At 41.5% G+C, this 12,145-nt stretch overlaps 1 protein-coding gene across 3 annotated transcripts in view; it reads right to left on the bottom strand.

Annotated features, from left to right (window-relative positions):
• Positions 1-12,145, bottom strand: part of PINX1 (PIN2 (TERF1) interacting telomerase inhibitor 1) — a 63,172-nt gene that overhangs the window by 45,042 nt on the left and 5,985 nt on the right. For all 3 annotated transcript variants that reach the window (XM_062638571.1, XM_062638573.1, XM_062638572.1), the window contains exons 2-6: positions 11,292-11,401; positions 8,895-8,987; positions 8,107-8,185; positions 4,467-4,559; positions 858-934 (exon numbers count right to left, since the gene is read on the bottom strand). In XM_062638571.1, coding sequence (XP_062494555.1) covers positions 858-934; positions 4,467-4,559; positions 8,107-8,185; positions 8,895-8,987; positions 11,292-11,401 — 452 coding nt within the window. The remainder of the gene's footprint in view (positions 1-857; positions 935-4,466; positions 4,560-8,106; positions 8,186-8,894; positions 8,988-11,291; positions 11,402-12,145) is intronic.

Genomic DNA, 12,145 nt, shown 5'->3' with positions numbered 1-12,145 from the left:
AACAACAGGGCAATTCTTGCAACACATGCATTTGTGCTTTTCCAGATGTTATTTTTTCCAAACCATTTTTCTGGATATGTTAGCCATGTCACAATATAAATCTGCTATTTAACATACCAATAAGAATCATCATAGAATGGTTTGGTTTTGAAGGGATCTTAAAGCTCATCTAGTCCCAACCCCCCTGCCACAGACAGGGACACCTTCCACTAGACAAGGTTCTTTGAAGCCCTGTCCAGCCTGGCCTCCAACACTTCCAGGGATAGGGCATCCATACTGCCTGAAATAGCAAGTCTACTCTCTGCAAGTGCAAAAAGGAAATAAAGGAAAATAAATGCTAGCACAAACCTTGGTCTCATTACACAATGTTGGGGAAATGGTCTTCTCATTAAATATTTATCAGTGTTCAAGCCACATTTGAATCTTTTGTTTGCAGCTGCTCAGCCTTTCCAAATTGTTGTAAAATAAGGATAGTTTGCTGAGATTGGCCAGCTGCTACTGAATGTCAGATTTTACTTTGGATATTTATGGATCTTTCAGATCAAGCAAGATTTATGTACTTTGCCATGTACACTGCATAACAAGTGTAAAATTTAAACACTCAAGTTTCCTAACTCTACAGAAGTTTTATCATAATAATTCACAAAGTGATGTATTAAATTCACTCATTTCCTAACAGTTCAGATCACAGCCCTCCAACTGCAGCCTTCACATAGAAACAACAGCAATTTTACCGGCAGAAAACCTCTTGCTTTTAATGGCCATGTTGTGATCTCATCAGCAGAAAGACATTTAAATACGGTTTTATTATAAGGAATAATACAGAAGGAAATGAGAAAGGTGAAGCCTCTTGTTACCTGTCCCTTCAAACTCTTCTGTCGCTTCCCAAATATGCAGGACAGATCATCTTCACTGCGCGAAGACAGATCCTTACCTGAAAGGGGTAAGAGGAAGAAGAAAATCTCACAACCTTCACATCTGGTGATTACAGGTACATTTTGGTAACACCCACTGAGGTAGAAATTCTTTTTGGAGGGGAATATATATCAAGGGGAGAGCATCAAAGACACTGAATGAAGGCTGACCATGACTCCCACATACAGTAGGAAATATGTGTGTGTGTAGGGACAAAGGTTGGTGAGAAGACATCCACGACCTGCTGGTGTATGTCCACATGGAAACCTTTAACAGCAGCTTGTTTCCCCTGACTTGATGCTGCAATTGGCACAGCAAGATGAGGAAGCAGCCTGCACTATGTTAAAGGGAAAGAAGAGTTGTAACCTCCTACACATGAGAAAAGTTTAAGGAGAAACTGCACATCTTCAGACTGTCATGAGAACTCCCCATCTCTGACAAAGTTACAGAGTTATAGCTCCTCCATACAGTGAAGGAAAACATTCATCTTTACTCAGTGGAGACTTTGATTCATGAAATTGCTTCAGAAAACCAAAACCTCCATCTCTACAACACACTGGTTTATTCCAACTTAAAACAATTTCAAGAGTAAAGCAAAAATTTCTCTGCACTCCAGTAGGACCATTATTCCCATCTCACTGTTGGGTGGACAGCTGAATATCAGACACGAAGCATGGCAGGGGAAGCAAAAGGGTGTAATGTTATATTCTGAGATATGGGCAAAAGTATAGCCAATTCCAGAGTGCAAAAACCTTTACATCGAGTTGCCCACAACTTATATCAGAAAAGTCTTAAAAAATGTAACAGTCAGTAAAAGAAACAAAATTAGCCGAGACAGACCAATGTCTTAGGAGTATACTGGGGACTTATACCACTTGATTTTCTGATTCCAAAAACACTGACCTCAAAATGAACCTAAGCACTTGTAATAGACAAATTAAAAAGATAATCTGACTATTCTACCTGTTTCTTCTTCTGGGATCCATAACTGCCCATAAAGGGTAAGCAGACATATCAACCTAGACAAGAAAGTGCTACCCAACTTTCTGACGCCTCACTGCCCAGCCCCTGGACATCCTTACCCAAGCAAGCTGGGTGAAGAGTGGTGGCTGTTTTCAGTTTTACCTTGGCCAAGGCTTGAAACATACACTTCCAATCATAGAATCATAGAATAGTTAGGGTTGGAAAGGACCTTAAGATCACCTAGTTCCAACCCCCCTGCCATGGGCAGGGACACCTTATGCTAAATCATATCACCCAAGGCCTCGTCCAAACTGGTCTTGAACACTGCCAGGGATGGAGCATTCGCAACTTCCTTGGGCAACCCATTCCAGTGCCTCACCACCCTAACACGAGAGAATTTCCTCCTTATATCCAATCTAAACTTCCCCTGTTTAAGTCTGAACCCGTTACCCCTTGTCCTATCACTACAGTCTCTAATGAAGAGTCCATTCCCAGCATCCCTATAGGCACCCTTCAGATACTGGAAGGCTGCTATGAGGTCTCCACACAGCCTTCTCTTCTCCAGGCTGAACAGCCCCAACTTCCTCAGCCTGTCTTCATACAGGAGGTGCTCCAGTCCCCTGATCATCCTCGTAGCCCTCCTCTGGACTTGTTCCAACAGTTCCATGTCCTTTTTATGTTGAGGACACCAGAACTGCACACAATACTCCAGGTGAGGTCTCACAAGAGCAGAGTAGAGGGGCAGGATCACCTCCTCGGACCTGCTAGTCACGCTCCTTTTGATGCAGCCCAGGATATGGTTGGCTTTCTGGGCTGCAAGCACACACTGAACCCGGCTCATGTTCATTTTCTCATCGACCAACATCTCCAAGTCCTTCTCTGCATGGCTGCTCTGAATCTCTTCTCTGCCCAACCTGTAGCTGTGCCTGGGATTGCTCCCACCCAGGTGTAGGACCTTGCACTTGGCATGGTTAAACTTCATGAGGTTGGCATCAGCCCACCTCACAAGCGTGTCGAGGTCCCTCTGGATGGCATTCTTCTTCTCCTCTTACCCAATGCTTTATTTCCATGCCTTCCCTCCTTGAACGCATCCCCCTCCTCTTTTTGCATTCGCTAATACAAAACCAACTTAGCTGACAGTCCAAACCTTTTTCAGCAGTACAGTGGAACAGCTACTAGAAAAGCAATTGAAATTACTGTCTTAACCACATATTGGTGTGTCTTTCCCAGACATGAGCATGGCTGCTAAGGCTATGCGTGGGGACTGTGCTCCTCCAGCAGTGAGGCTACAAAACAGCACCGAAAACGGAAGCTGCATTTTCTGCCGTTGCTGCTCCCTTCTCCTGCTTTTGTGTAAGCTTGTCTTGTTTAGTCTAAAAGGAAGCAGGATCGGACTTGAACAACAAGGGCCACAACAACACTGGCCTTTCTCAAATAACTTTTCCTCTTTCCCTGAAAAAGGACAATTTCCCTGTTTTAGACCACAGAGGGTATAACACAATCAAACAGGCGTCTACTTTACAGAAACACTGCAGCCAAACAAATGAGGGATACTGTTAATACGAAAGCCCCCTCCATATTTTACTGGCTCAAAAGACACTTTTATCCTCTGTTTTTAGTAAAAGGTTAAATGAAAATCAAAATAAATCCTCTTTGCTACTACCTCAAACAGGCCATTGGCCTCTGTACTTCCAAACCCTGAGCCAATTCAATTGTTAAACGTCATAAAGTGAACAGGTCATGTTAACATGTTGACTTCAAGGCCAGATTATTTTTTCAAAAATATCAAACCCCAATATCAGAGTTCTGCCTCCATTCAGACATCAGTTACTTCTGCTTTAGCAGAGGCATCTGGTATCTGAAACCATTACAGAGAGCTTTAAGTTCAATAAATTCGCCATTAGTGGAAAACAATCCTATCCCATATACACATGAAACGTATACACACACTATACCCACATGGGTATGTGAAAGGGGAAGGCAACCACTAAAGAAATAGAGCAAGGGACTGAATGACTGTCAAGAGCCAAAATAAGGGATAGCTGAAATAATGTAATCACTGTAAGAAAGAAATTGCAAAACTCCGTAAGTTCTTGATACAGTTTTTGTGGCCACCATCTACTGTCCTAATTTAGCCATAAAGTAACTGGTAGATGTAAGAGGGTTTTCCCTCTTCCTGCATTCAGCTTTAATCTGACCACTGATCTTATCCATGTGATCTTTTAGCAGGGGTTATTGGAGATTGCAGAGGATAGTACCGTGCAGATGCCCAAGTAACTCTTATCACCTTTGCCTCCCCTTCCCATTCCCTGCCCACACACAGATCACTCAAGAGTATTTACTGTTTCTTTATTCAGCTGATGATTCCTTCAGACAGAAAATGGTTTATTCAACAGTGTCAGCTTAAAGCCACACAAAATTGTCCAAAATTGAGGAACAGCATATTATAACTTTAAGTTGCTGCATGGAGCATTTCTAAACTAAGATTTTACTTCCCAAATTTAGACCCCAGAAGGCAACAGATCACCTTAACACTTTTTTTCTCCTGATCTTGGCTAGAGCTCATGAAACAATGGAACTCCCCTTACCTTTTGCAAACTTCATATAATGGACACGTTTCTTGGAAGATTTGGATTTTTCTTCCAGACTGAATGTCTTCTTCTGATTATTCACTGAGGACTCTAAACAAAAACCAAACAGGTTCCAATCCTATCAGAGACATTCTAGCCAGCAAACATCAGTATATTTAACTTTCTCTCTCTAAACCAAGTCTCAACATATCACAATGTATTACTGAAGGAAGTATGGTAATTTTTGTCCAAGACATGTTACTGCTTGATTTTTCCTTTTTGTCACATCCCCTTCCCATTTCCAGTCTAATGTAATTTGAAAAGGCAGATACAGGTACTCCAGGTCAAAGGCAAATCCATTTCTAAAGTAAGAAAAGCATAGTAAGTCTGAGTTTATTGTGCTGTTCGTTTTTAAACCTCTCCAGTGCCACAGTCTGATAAAGATGTAAGAAATGGGACAAATACTGAACCTGACTGGATAGAAAGAAGGGAGAAAAAAAACAACAACACAGGCCTTTCACTTCTAACACTATACAAAGTGTCTCTTTCTGGACACAGTCTGATACATCCGTGTAAGGAAATTAAACTGTGGCAGAGCTTTTCTGTCCCTGAGGCCAGCTAGAACAAACTGCCACATCCATATGATTTAATTTTCCTAGTTTGCAGAAGAGGGACTGCATCTAAACTGTCCACTGGGACGGTTTCCGGGTTGGCTAAGTCCCAAATTCACTCAGCAGTCATTTGGGAGAATGTTAGCTTGTGCAGGTCAAACCCATGTAAAGGATTAATCTGACTATTTAACAGTAAAGATATCACGTTCCTGTGCTGTGGCAGGTTATTTTACTGGTGCAGATGCACTCTTTGAATCCACAGAGCCTGTTAATTTACAAGAGGTTCTCAGAAGCAGGTAACCTGCTTTCTGGTTAATAACTACTTTATTAGTAATCACCATAGGATTATCTGCTCTGTAACTCTAGAAAAGGCTACTCCAGTGAGATGTTTTTTTCCTCTCCCAGTGACAACTGGGATGATAGGGAAATCAACCCATACCTTGAGGGCCAAGGTAAGTCACCTTTTTCATATGATCCCACCCCTGAAAGTTCTGCAGACCAAGCTTTTCTGACATTGGAATTACAGCACTTCACTGTTTGGTAGGTAGTGACAAGGCAAATGAAATCCACAGCCTGCAGTGAGAGAGGCAATTACCAGAAAGCACTTTGAGATCTACTCTTCCAGCCCTAAGACAAAGGACTAGCAAACCCAGTTTTAGATAAGAGTTCACAATCAAACTGGAAATCCTCTATAAATGGGGTCTGTGGGGAAAATATGCATCACAACTAAAATACCCTGACCAGAGATGAGGCACTTTAAGCCTGCTTTCCGATTCACTTGTACAGAGGGAATATTACACAGCAAAGGATTTCCACAGAGCTTCCTCCTCCTCTTTATTCTAGCAGTGAAAGGCACAGCAGCACCGCCTTGTGCCTTCAAGGAGGAATTTCAACCCTGGAACGTGCTGGCACTTGCAATGGACAGGTAGGTACATCCCTGCGTCTTCCAGTGACTGGCAAATCCTGAACAAGCACTGCAGGAATATTCATGTGCTTTTTAAAGAAATTTAGTCATAGCAAAAAGCCATGTGTCATTTCTGTAGTAAATTTGATGCAGATGAATATTCCAAAGGATATTACAGACATGAACAGCACGTTGCCCCTTTTACGAATGGGAAAAGGACACAGTCATCACTACTTAATATTCCAGCAAAAGAGCCAGGAATCAAAACTCTTCACTAGGTGACCAGCTAGGAAAAAAAAGAAGAAAGAAAAGGAAGCTAAAACTATGCACCAAGGGTATTAGAATGTTGGCATACTAACCACCACAGGGCCCTTCCTTCCCGATCCCTAATTGCGATCCAACTCTGGCAACTACACCAGTTATTTAAGAACAATGAAGTTTTTCAGCTGACTTTTAATGCAACTTGAAACTGGATGATGGCCAATAACGTAACATTTGATCCTGTAGCACAGCTGCGGGCAGACCTATCTGTATGAGTTTTGCCAGCTTAAACAATTGCCAAAAAACAAGTTTCAGAGCAATGCCTGTAGTCTGCAAATCACTAAACGTGACTATGGCCAGGTATTTTCAATGTGCACCCAAATTTGTCCTCTGATTGAAAACTCTTGTCCCAGCTCCTAAAATGACAAAGGAAAATTAACTGAGTAAACCAGGGAGAAATACAGTTGCCAGGGGCCACTCTGCATCAGTAGAAATAACCCAAGGAATACTGCACAGATTTAGGAACAAGACAACCTTGCTCAATGAACCTGCCTCTGTGCTGACTCACTGTGTCCTTGGGCAAGTCGTTTCAGCTCTCCACTCATCAGTTTGCAGGTTTCCCACCAGTTACACCTAACTGATCTTCCCATGGCTCAAGTTGGAACTTGGGTAGGATTTAGCTATAAAGGTAGAAAGGAACTTCTGGAATTTCCTTACGATACACTATTCTACCTCTTGAGGGCTTCAACTACAGGACTTGAGGTCCTGTGTGGACCTCAAGACCATGGTCAGGACTTCAATGCACAGGGATAATTTACACAGCAATTTTAAACTGGTTTAAAAGCATCAGGTTCAGAATTTAATCCGAGTTGTCTAGGATTAGAAAGCAAGTTTGATCCTTCTTGCTAACTGATTTTCTTCCTCCTTTTTCTACTTCCCCTCTCCTAGAAAACCTTCTGTGCTCAAACATTAAGAGTGAATGAATCAACAGTTGCTAGACTCCCTAGGCTGGCAATTCTGCCACTAACAGCACATGGATAGACTGCTCTGTCCAAGCAGAAGCCCTTGGTTTAATGAGACCCTACACATAGTTGTTTACATGTATGATCAGAGTTTAAACTTAATTCTAACTAAAGGAGAGATAATAAACCATTTGATGTGCACAGTTCTGTGAGGTTGTACCCATCAGTTGAGCATAGCTTAATTTTTACAAACCAAAGTCTAACCGAACAAAGCTTTTAAAAATGAAAAGACTTATAAATAGCCCTTTCGGAAATTTGTGTAGTTTCCCCCACTTGTGTGCTCTACATCAGGGTGACAAAAATCACATTGTACCACACTCAAAACAGATGCATAACTCTGAGTCAAAAGCTAAGAAGCAGCTCTCTGAGGACAGGAAAAGTAGGTATTTAAGAAACCACCAGAGCATGGAAGCTATGTATGACAGTTCATTAGTAAAAGGAAGGCAAACACATTGCAATGGCGAGTGACTGCATTGTGAGCTTTTGCACTGCCTCTGGCTGCTGTATAAAGAAGCAAGTGCTACAGTAGAACATCCCAGCAAAAGATCCCACATGTTGTGGCCCTGGATAAAATAAACAAGTTTAAAATTTTATGTCTGCTTTCCCCAACAAAAAGCCTTTAATAGAGACCTGACTGAGAGCAAAACTGATCCATTGAGATCAACATATACAGATAAACTTCAGCATGGCAACAGATGACATGTCTTTCAGCTCCCACTGACTTCAGCGGAGAAGGGGTAGTTGCCAACCTCAGCAAGACTATCACCACCCCAAAGTATTGGGCCTCAGCTAGCCTTTATGACAGAGAATGGAAACTGTGCTAGGCTTCCAGCATCTGACTGAGCAAAGCACGAACCTACCTGTTTCACCCTGTCCATGGCAATCATTCAGTTCAGCCAGAAGCTGGTTGAAGTCATCCTGATGAGCAATCCAGTTGTCCTGTAAATATCACCCACATGAATACAAGGCAAGTCTTCAGAACTAACAAAAGTTTTGCTAAACTAAGTATTAAGACTGCACTCTAAGAAGTAACTTAATTGTAGATACTCAATGCTGGTCAGTGGAAGGGACTCTCAGAAGCAACACACATGCTTCCTACAGTCACTCTAAAGAGTAGTAATTGTAAGGGTTGTGTTTGTAAGTTCTTAATACTGAGCTACTGTTGGCTCTGCGTGTCTCCCATCAGTGCAAGATGTTTTCAAAAGTAGGCAGGAAATAACACTGTGATTTTTTTTCCAGCAAAGCTACTTGAGATGTTGATTGTGAGACAGGCACTTTTAGGACCATGTTCTGCTCTACCTATGTACCTGAACTCCGGTCAGAAAGGTGACTGTATCAGGAAGAGAAGGCACGAAGCAGGGCAGAAGATATAAAGAAAAGGCAAGTATTTCAGTAATTTGCTAGGAAGCAAAAAAAAAATAATCTCGGAACAGCTGGCCTGCAGAATTCACCGTAACCTTTCCAAGCAGGTACTTGCTCCTAGAACACCCAACAAAGCAGTAACTCCAGGTGAAGAGTTTCTGTGGAGATACTGGCACAGGTACATGCTGCCATCAGATGTGACAACCGATTTCACAAATATCCTGTTACAAAGATTTGTGCTTTAGCTGAAATGGCAGCCATTTCCTTACCTGACTCTAGTGCTCACCTCATAATTGATGCTTGCTCCTAACCCCAGTGTGTTGTTTTTCACTTGAACCTTGATATGTTCTGTATTTCCTTGTTCTTGAGCCCCAAGACCCTAAGGAGGATTTAAGCATAAAAATGTAAGGATTTTATAGCAACAATTAAAGCTTTTGATCTGTAAAGTAGTTTGCAATGAAATACAGCAAGAAATCTCAACTTGCTATTTATTTGCTTGCCTGTAACTGAATTCATTCACAGGCATTAGCACACATGAGATACTACGTTTTTTTAATTTACTACTTAAGCCTCCAGGAAAGTATTACAAACACTAAAATAGCAACAACATTAAGTAGCTGGGTGATTAATCAGGAAGCCACCTGACATTCCTAGGCAAGTCCAAAGTGTTTACAATTTTAAAACAAGATACTACATAAAAAGAACTTGCCTCTCATAAAAAATGCCACCATCACTGGGAAAGCAGCTGTGTAATGGGCTGTAAAACAGATGCCACATACAACATGCAATACAGAACGAAGTTATACAGGAGGAAAGTGGGGGAGAGGATCAGACTGGAGCTAGCAGAACATTAAAAACTTCTTCCATCTCATTCACACTCATAAACTGATGAAGATATTTGAGCAAACAAATGTTGGGTTTGTCTATCCTAAAAACCACCATCACTCAAATCTGGGAAGCAATCTTCAGACTCAGTATTATCATTCTTAACTATACAATGGGGGAGGAGTGGGGGGGAAGGGGAGCAGAGGGGGGAGGAAGAGGAACCCCAAAAAGATAAAAAGACAAAGCATTTGGTTTAAAACTTTATTCCTGGTATCTACTACCCACTTTTCCCCTAATCTGTCACCAGTAACAAATTATCAGCTATGTGTCTGGCTATAATAAACATGTATGTGGTGGAGCAGTGGAGAGAAGCCCTGTGGATTGATCCCGGACATATCTAGTATTTGGAGGAATGAGGCATAGTTGAAGAAGGCTGTTGCTGTTACAAAACCAGTAGAGCTTATTTGGTCAGTGGGGAGGAAAATTTACATTGAAATTTCTGCTAACAAAAAAGTATGGAAGCAAGCAGGATACTTGACTTGCACATTCTGCTGTGACCCAATTCCAATACAACTAACAACAGGACTAGCGTAAGCAGCTTAATTTCACTGCACAGATGGGCTTTTGCCCATCAATATGATCAAGCTTAAGTTCCATTTGTCTAAATTTGTAGTGGAATGGAGGCATGAATCCTTCTTGTGCAGCTCAAGTAGGAAACTTACTGTTGTGAAGAAGATTGGGAGGGGACAGACAGAAAAGAAAACATGAGGCCTTCCTCTAACACCCTGACAGACGCAGTGTTCGTAACATCAAAGGTGTTATCTGTGGTCAGAGAAGCTTATGGCCTAAAATACATTCAGGACATCTAACAGCATCTTTTTCTACTCTGGTTTAGATATCTATTTTAATCTTACACACATGAAACACCTATGCATGCAATTTACATTAAAAGACAGTGCTCTAGCTCCATACTCTTAAGAGGCTGGTCTAAAGCCCAGTGAAACTGATGCCAGTTCCTTGACTTCAGCAGCCTTTGAATCAGGTACCGCTGCTTGTTCAAATAAGAGGTAATTAGAAGCCAGATTTACATGCGCTAAATATAAGACAACTGAGGCAACAGCAGGTTATACTGAGAAATCCATGAGCACGCTTATTTTTTTGCTAAGTTTTAATGCATTCACAGAATTAAGAATGAACCTAATTTTATTCCTTTCTAAAAAGGCTGGGAGAGCAAATCTAGGAGAATTAGTATCATGGGGGTTTTGTGTGCATTAAACACACTGACACGCAGGCCAAAATCTCAGCTTTGCTGAGGCACCTTTGTGGAAGTTAAACTGCTTTTAAGGGGCAGCTGAGAAGTCTGCAGCTGTCTGCACTGACCTAGAGATTATTCTTAGCCCCAGAAACCAGTCACCTCACCCCACAGGTACAGGCTGGAGGTAGGAAGGAATACACCTCACATAACACTGCATTTTGATCATTCAAGGAACAGACCATAAGCAATCTTTAAAAATATGTGAAGGATTAGAGCAGGTCTGGAGTTGCTCTGAACAGTACCAAAAGCCAGGGAGATGACTGAGGGGGGTAAAGGCAACTTAAAAGCCTTTAGCCATCACCTAATTTAATGGGTCAATGCCTGCTCTTACTTAGGTGCAAAGTCAAAGGAAGGGGAGAAAAGCAGGACAGGCCCAAGCAAGAAAGCACCTTTGTAACAAACTATAGATATCTAACAATGCTCAAATTCTTTGCGCACTTCAGAGAATAAATCAAATAGAACATGGTTGTTTTAAACATCGCGATTGAGAATCCCCTGGCAGTCTTCCACCCTTCAGCTAGACAACTCTCCTTTAGATCATACCTTTCCTTTGGACCAGCCCATCTTTTCCAGCATCTTCTGGCCAAATTTAGATTCATCTTTACTCCAAGCGCTATTTCGTGGATCCACAGACCACTTCTGCCTTCTACGGGCTAGAGCAGGAAGGAAAAATTCAAACAGGCTCTACTGACATTCTCATGGTGTTCTTAGTCTTCAATCAATCCCAGAAAAGCTCTTTATTGCAAAAAACTAACCCAGAACTTATGCCAGACTAAACACATTTTGGGGGTTAATTTTACTAAACCTCATATTGCAAATTAAAAAAAAAAACAACAAAAACCCACAAAAAAAACAACGAAAATGTTAATTATTAATGTGAAAAATGCCAGAGTAAATTTGTTATGGAAACTGTCATCCCTAAGAATGAGCTGCAACTCAGGGAAGGCTTTAAGGATTACTACTTAGGTGTACAGGCCTAAATTCGGTATTTATTCCAACTTTGTTCTACATCTGAGACTATGGTGCTGGCTTTCCCAGTTCTGGACAACACCCACTAGCCAGTCTTCCTTTCAACCAGAACACAGAAGTTTTAGTATTTGCCTTCATAACAAAAGCCAAACCAAAAATCAAAAGTAAGTGACAAAATTTACAAAAGTAAATTACAGGACAGAAGCAAGTGAGACTTCAGCTTTTGGATTTGCCACAAAATGATTTATTCAGAAACTGAAAAGTCACCGGAAATCACTGCAGGTGTTAAAAAATCCAAACGAGAATTATAGCTCCCTTGCAGACTCCTAAAGAAACTACCGTCCCCCAAGCCCACGGGTGCGCTTGCCTCTATCATCAGGAATAGCTTCAATGAAATCAAGGAAGAAAAGCTAGCCCAGTTAACCAAC

This window comes from Pezoporus occidentalis, unplaced genomic scaffold, assembly GCF_034315485.1.
Source record: "Pezoporus occidentalis ecotype Australia unplaced genomic scaffold, CSIRO_AGI_Poc_V1 ctg57, whole genome shotgun sequence".
Taxonomy (NCBI): domain Eukaryota; kingdom Metazoa; phylum Chordata; class Aves; order Psittaciformes; family Psittacidae; genus Pezoporus; species Pezoporus occidentalis.
This window is presented reverse-complemented; position numbering and strand designations above follow the sequence as displayed.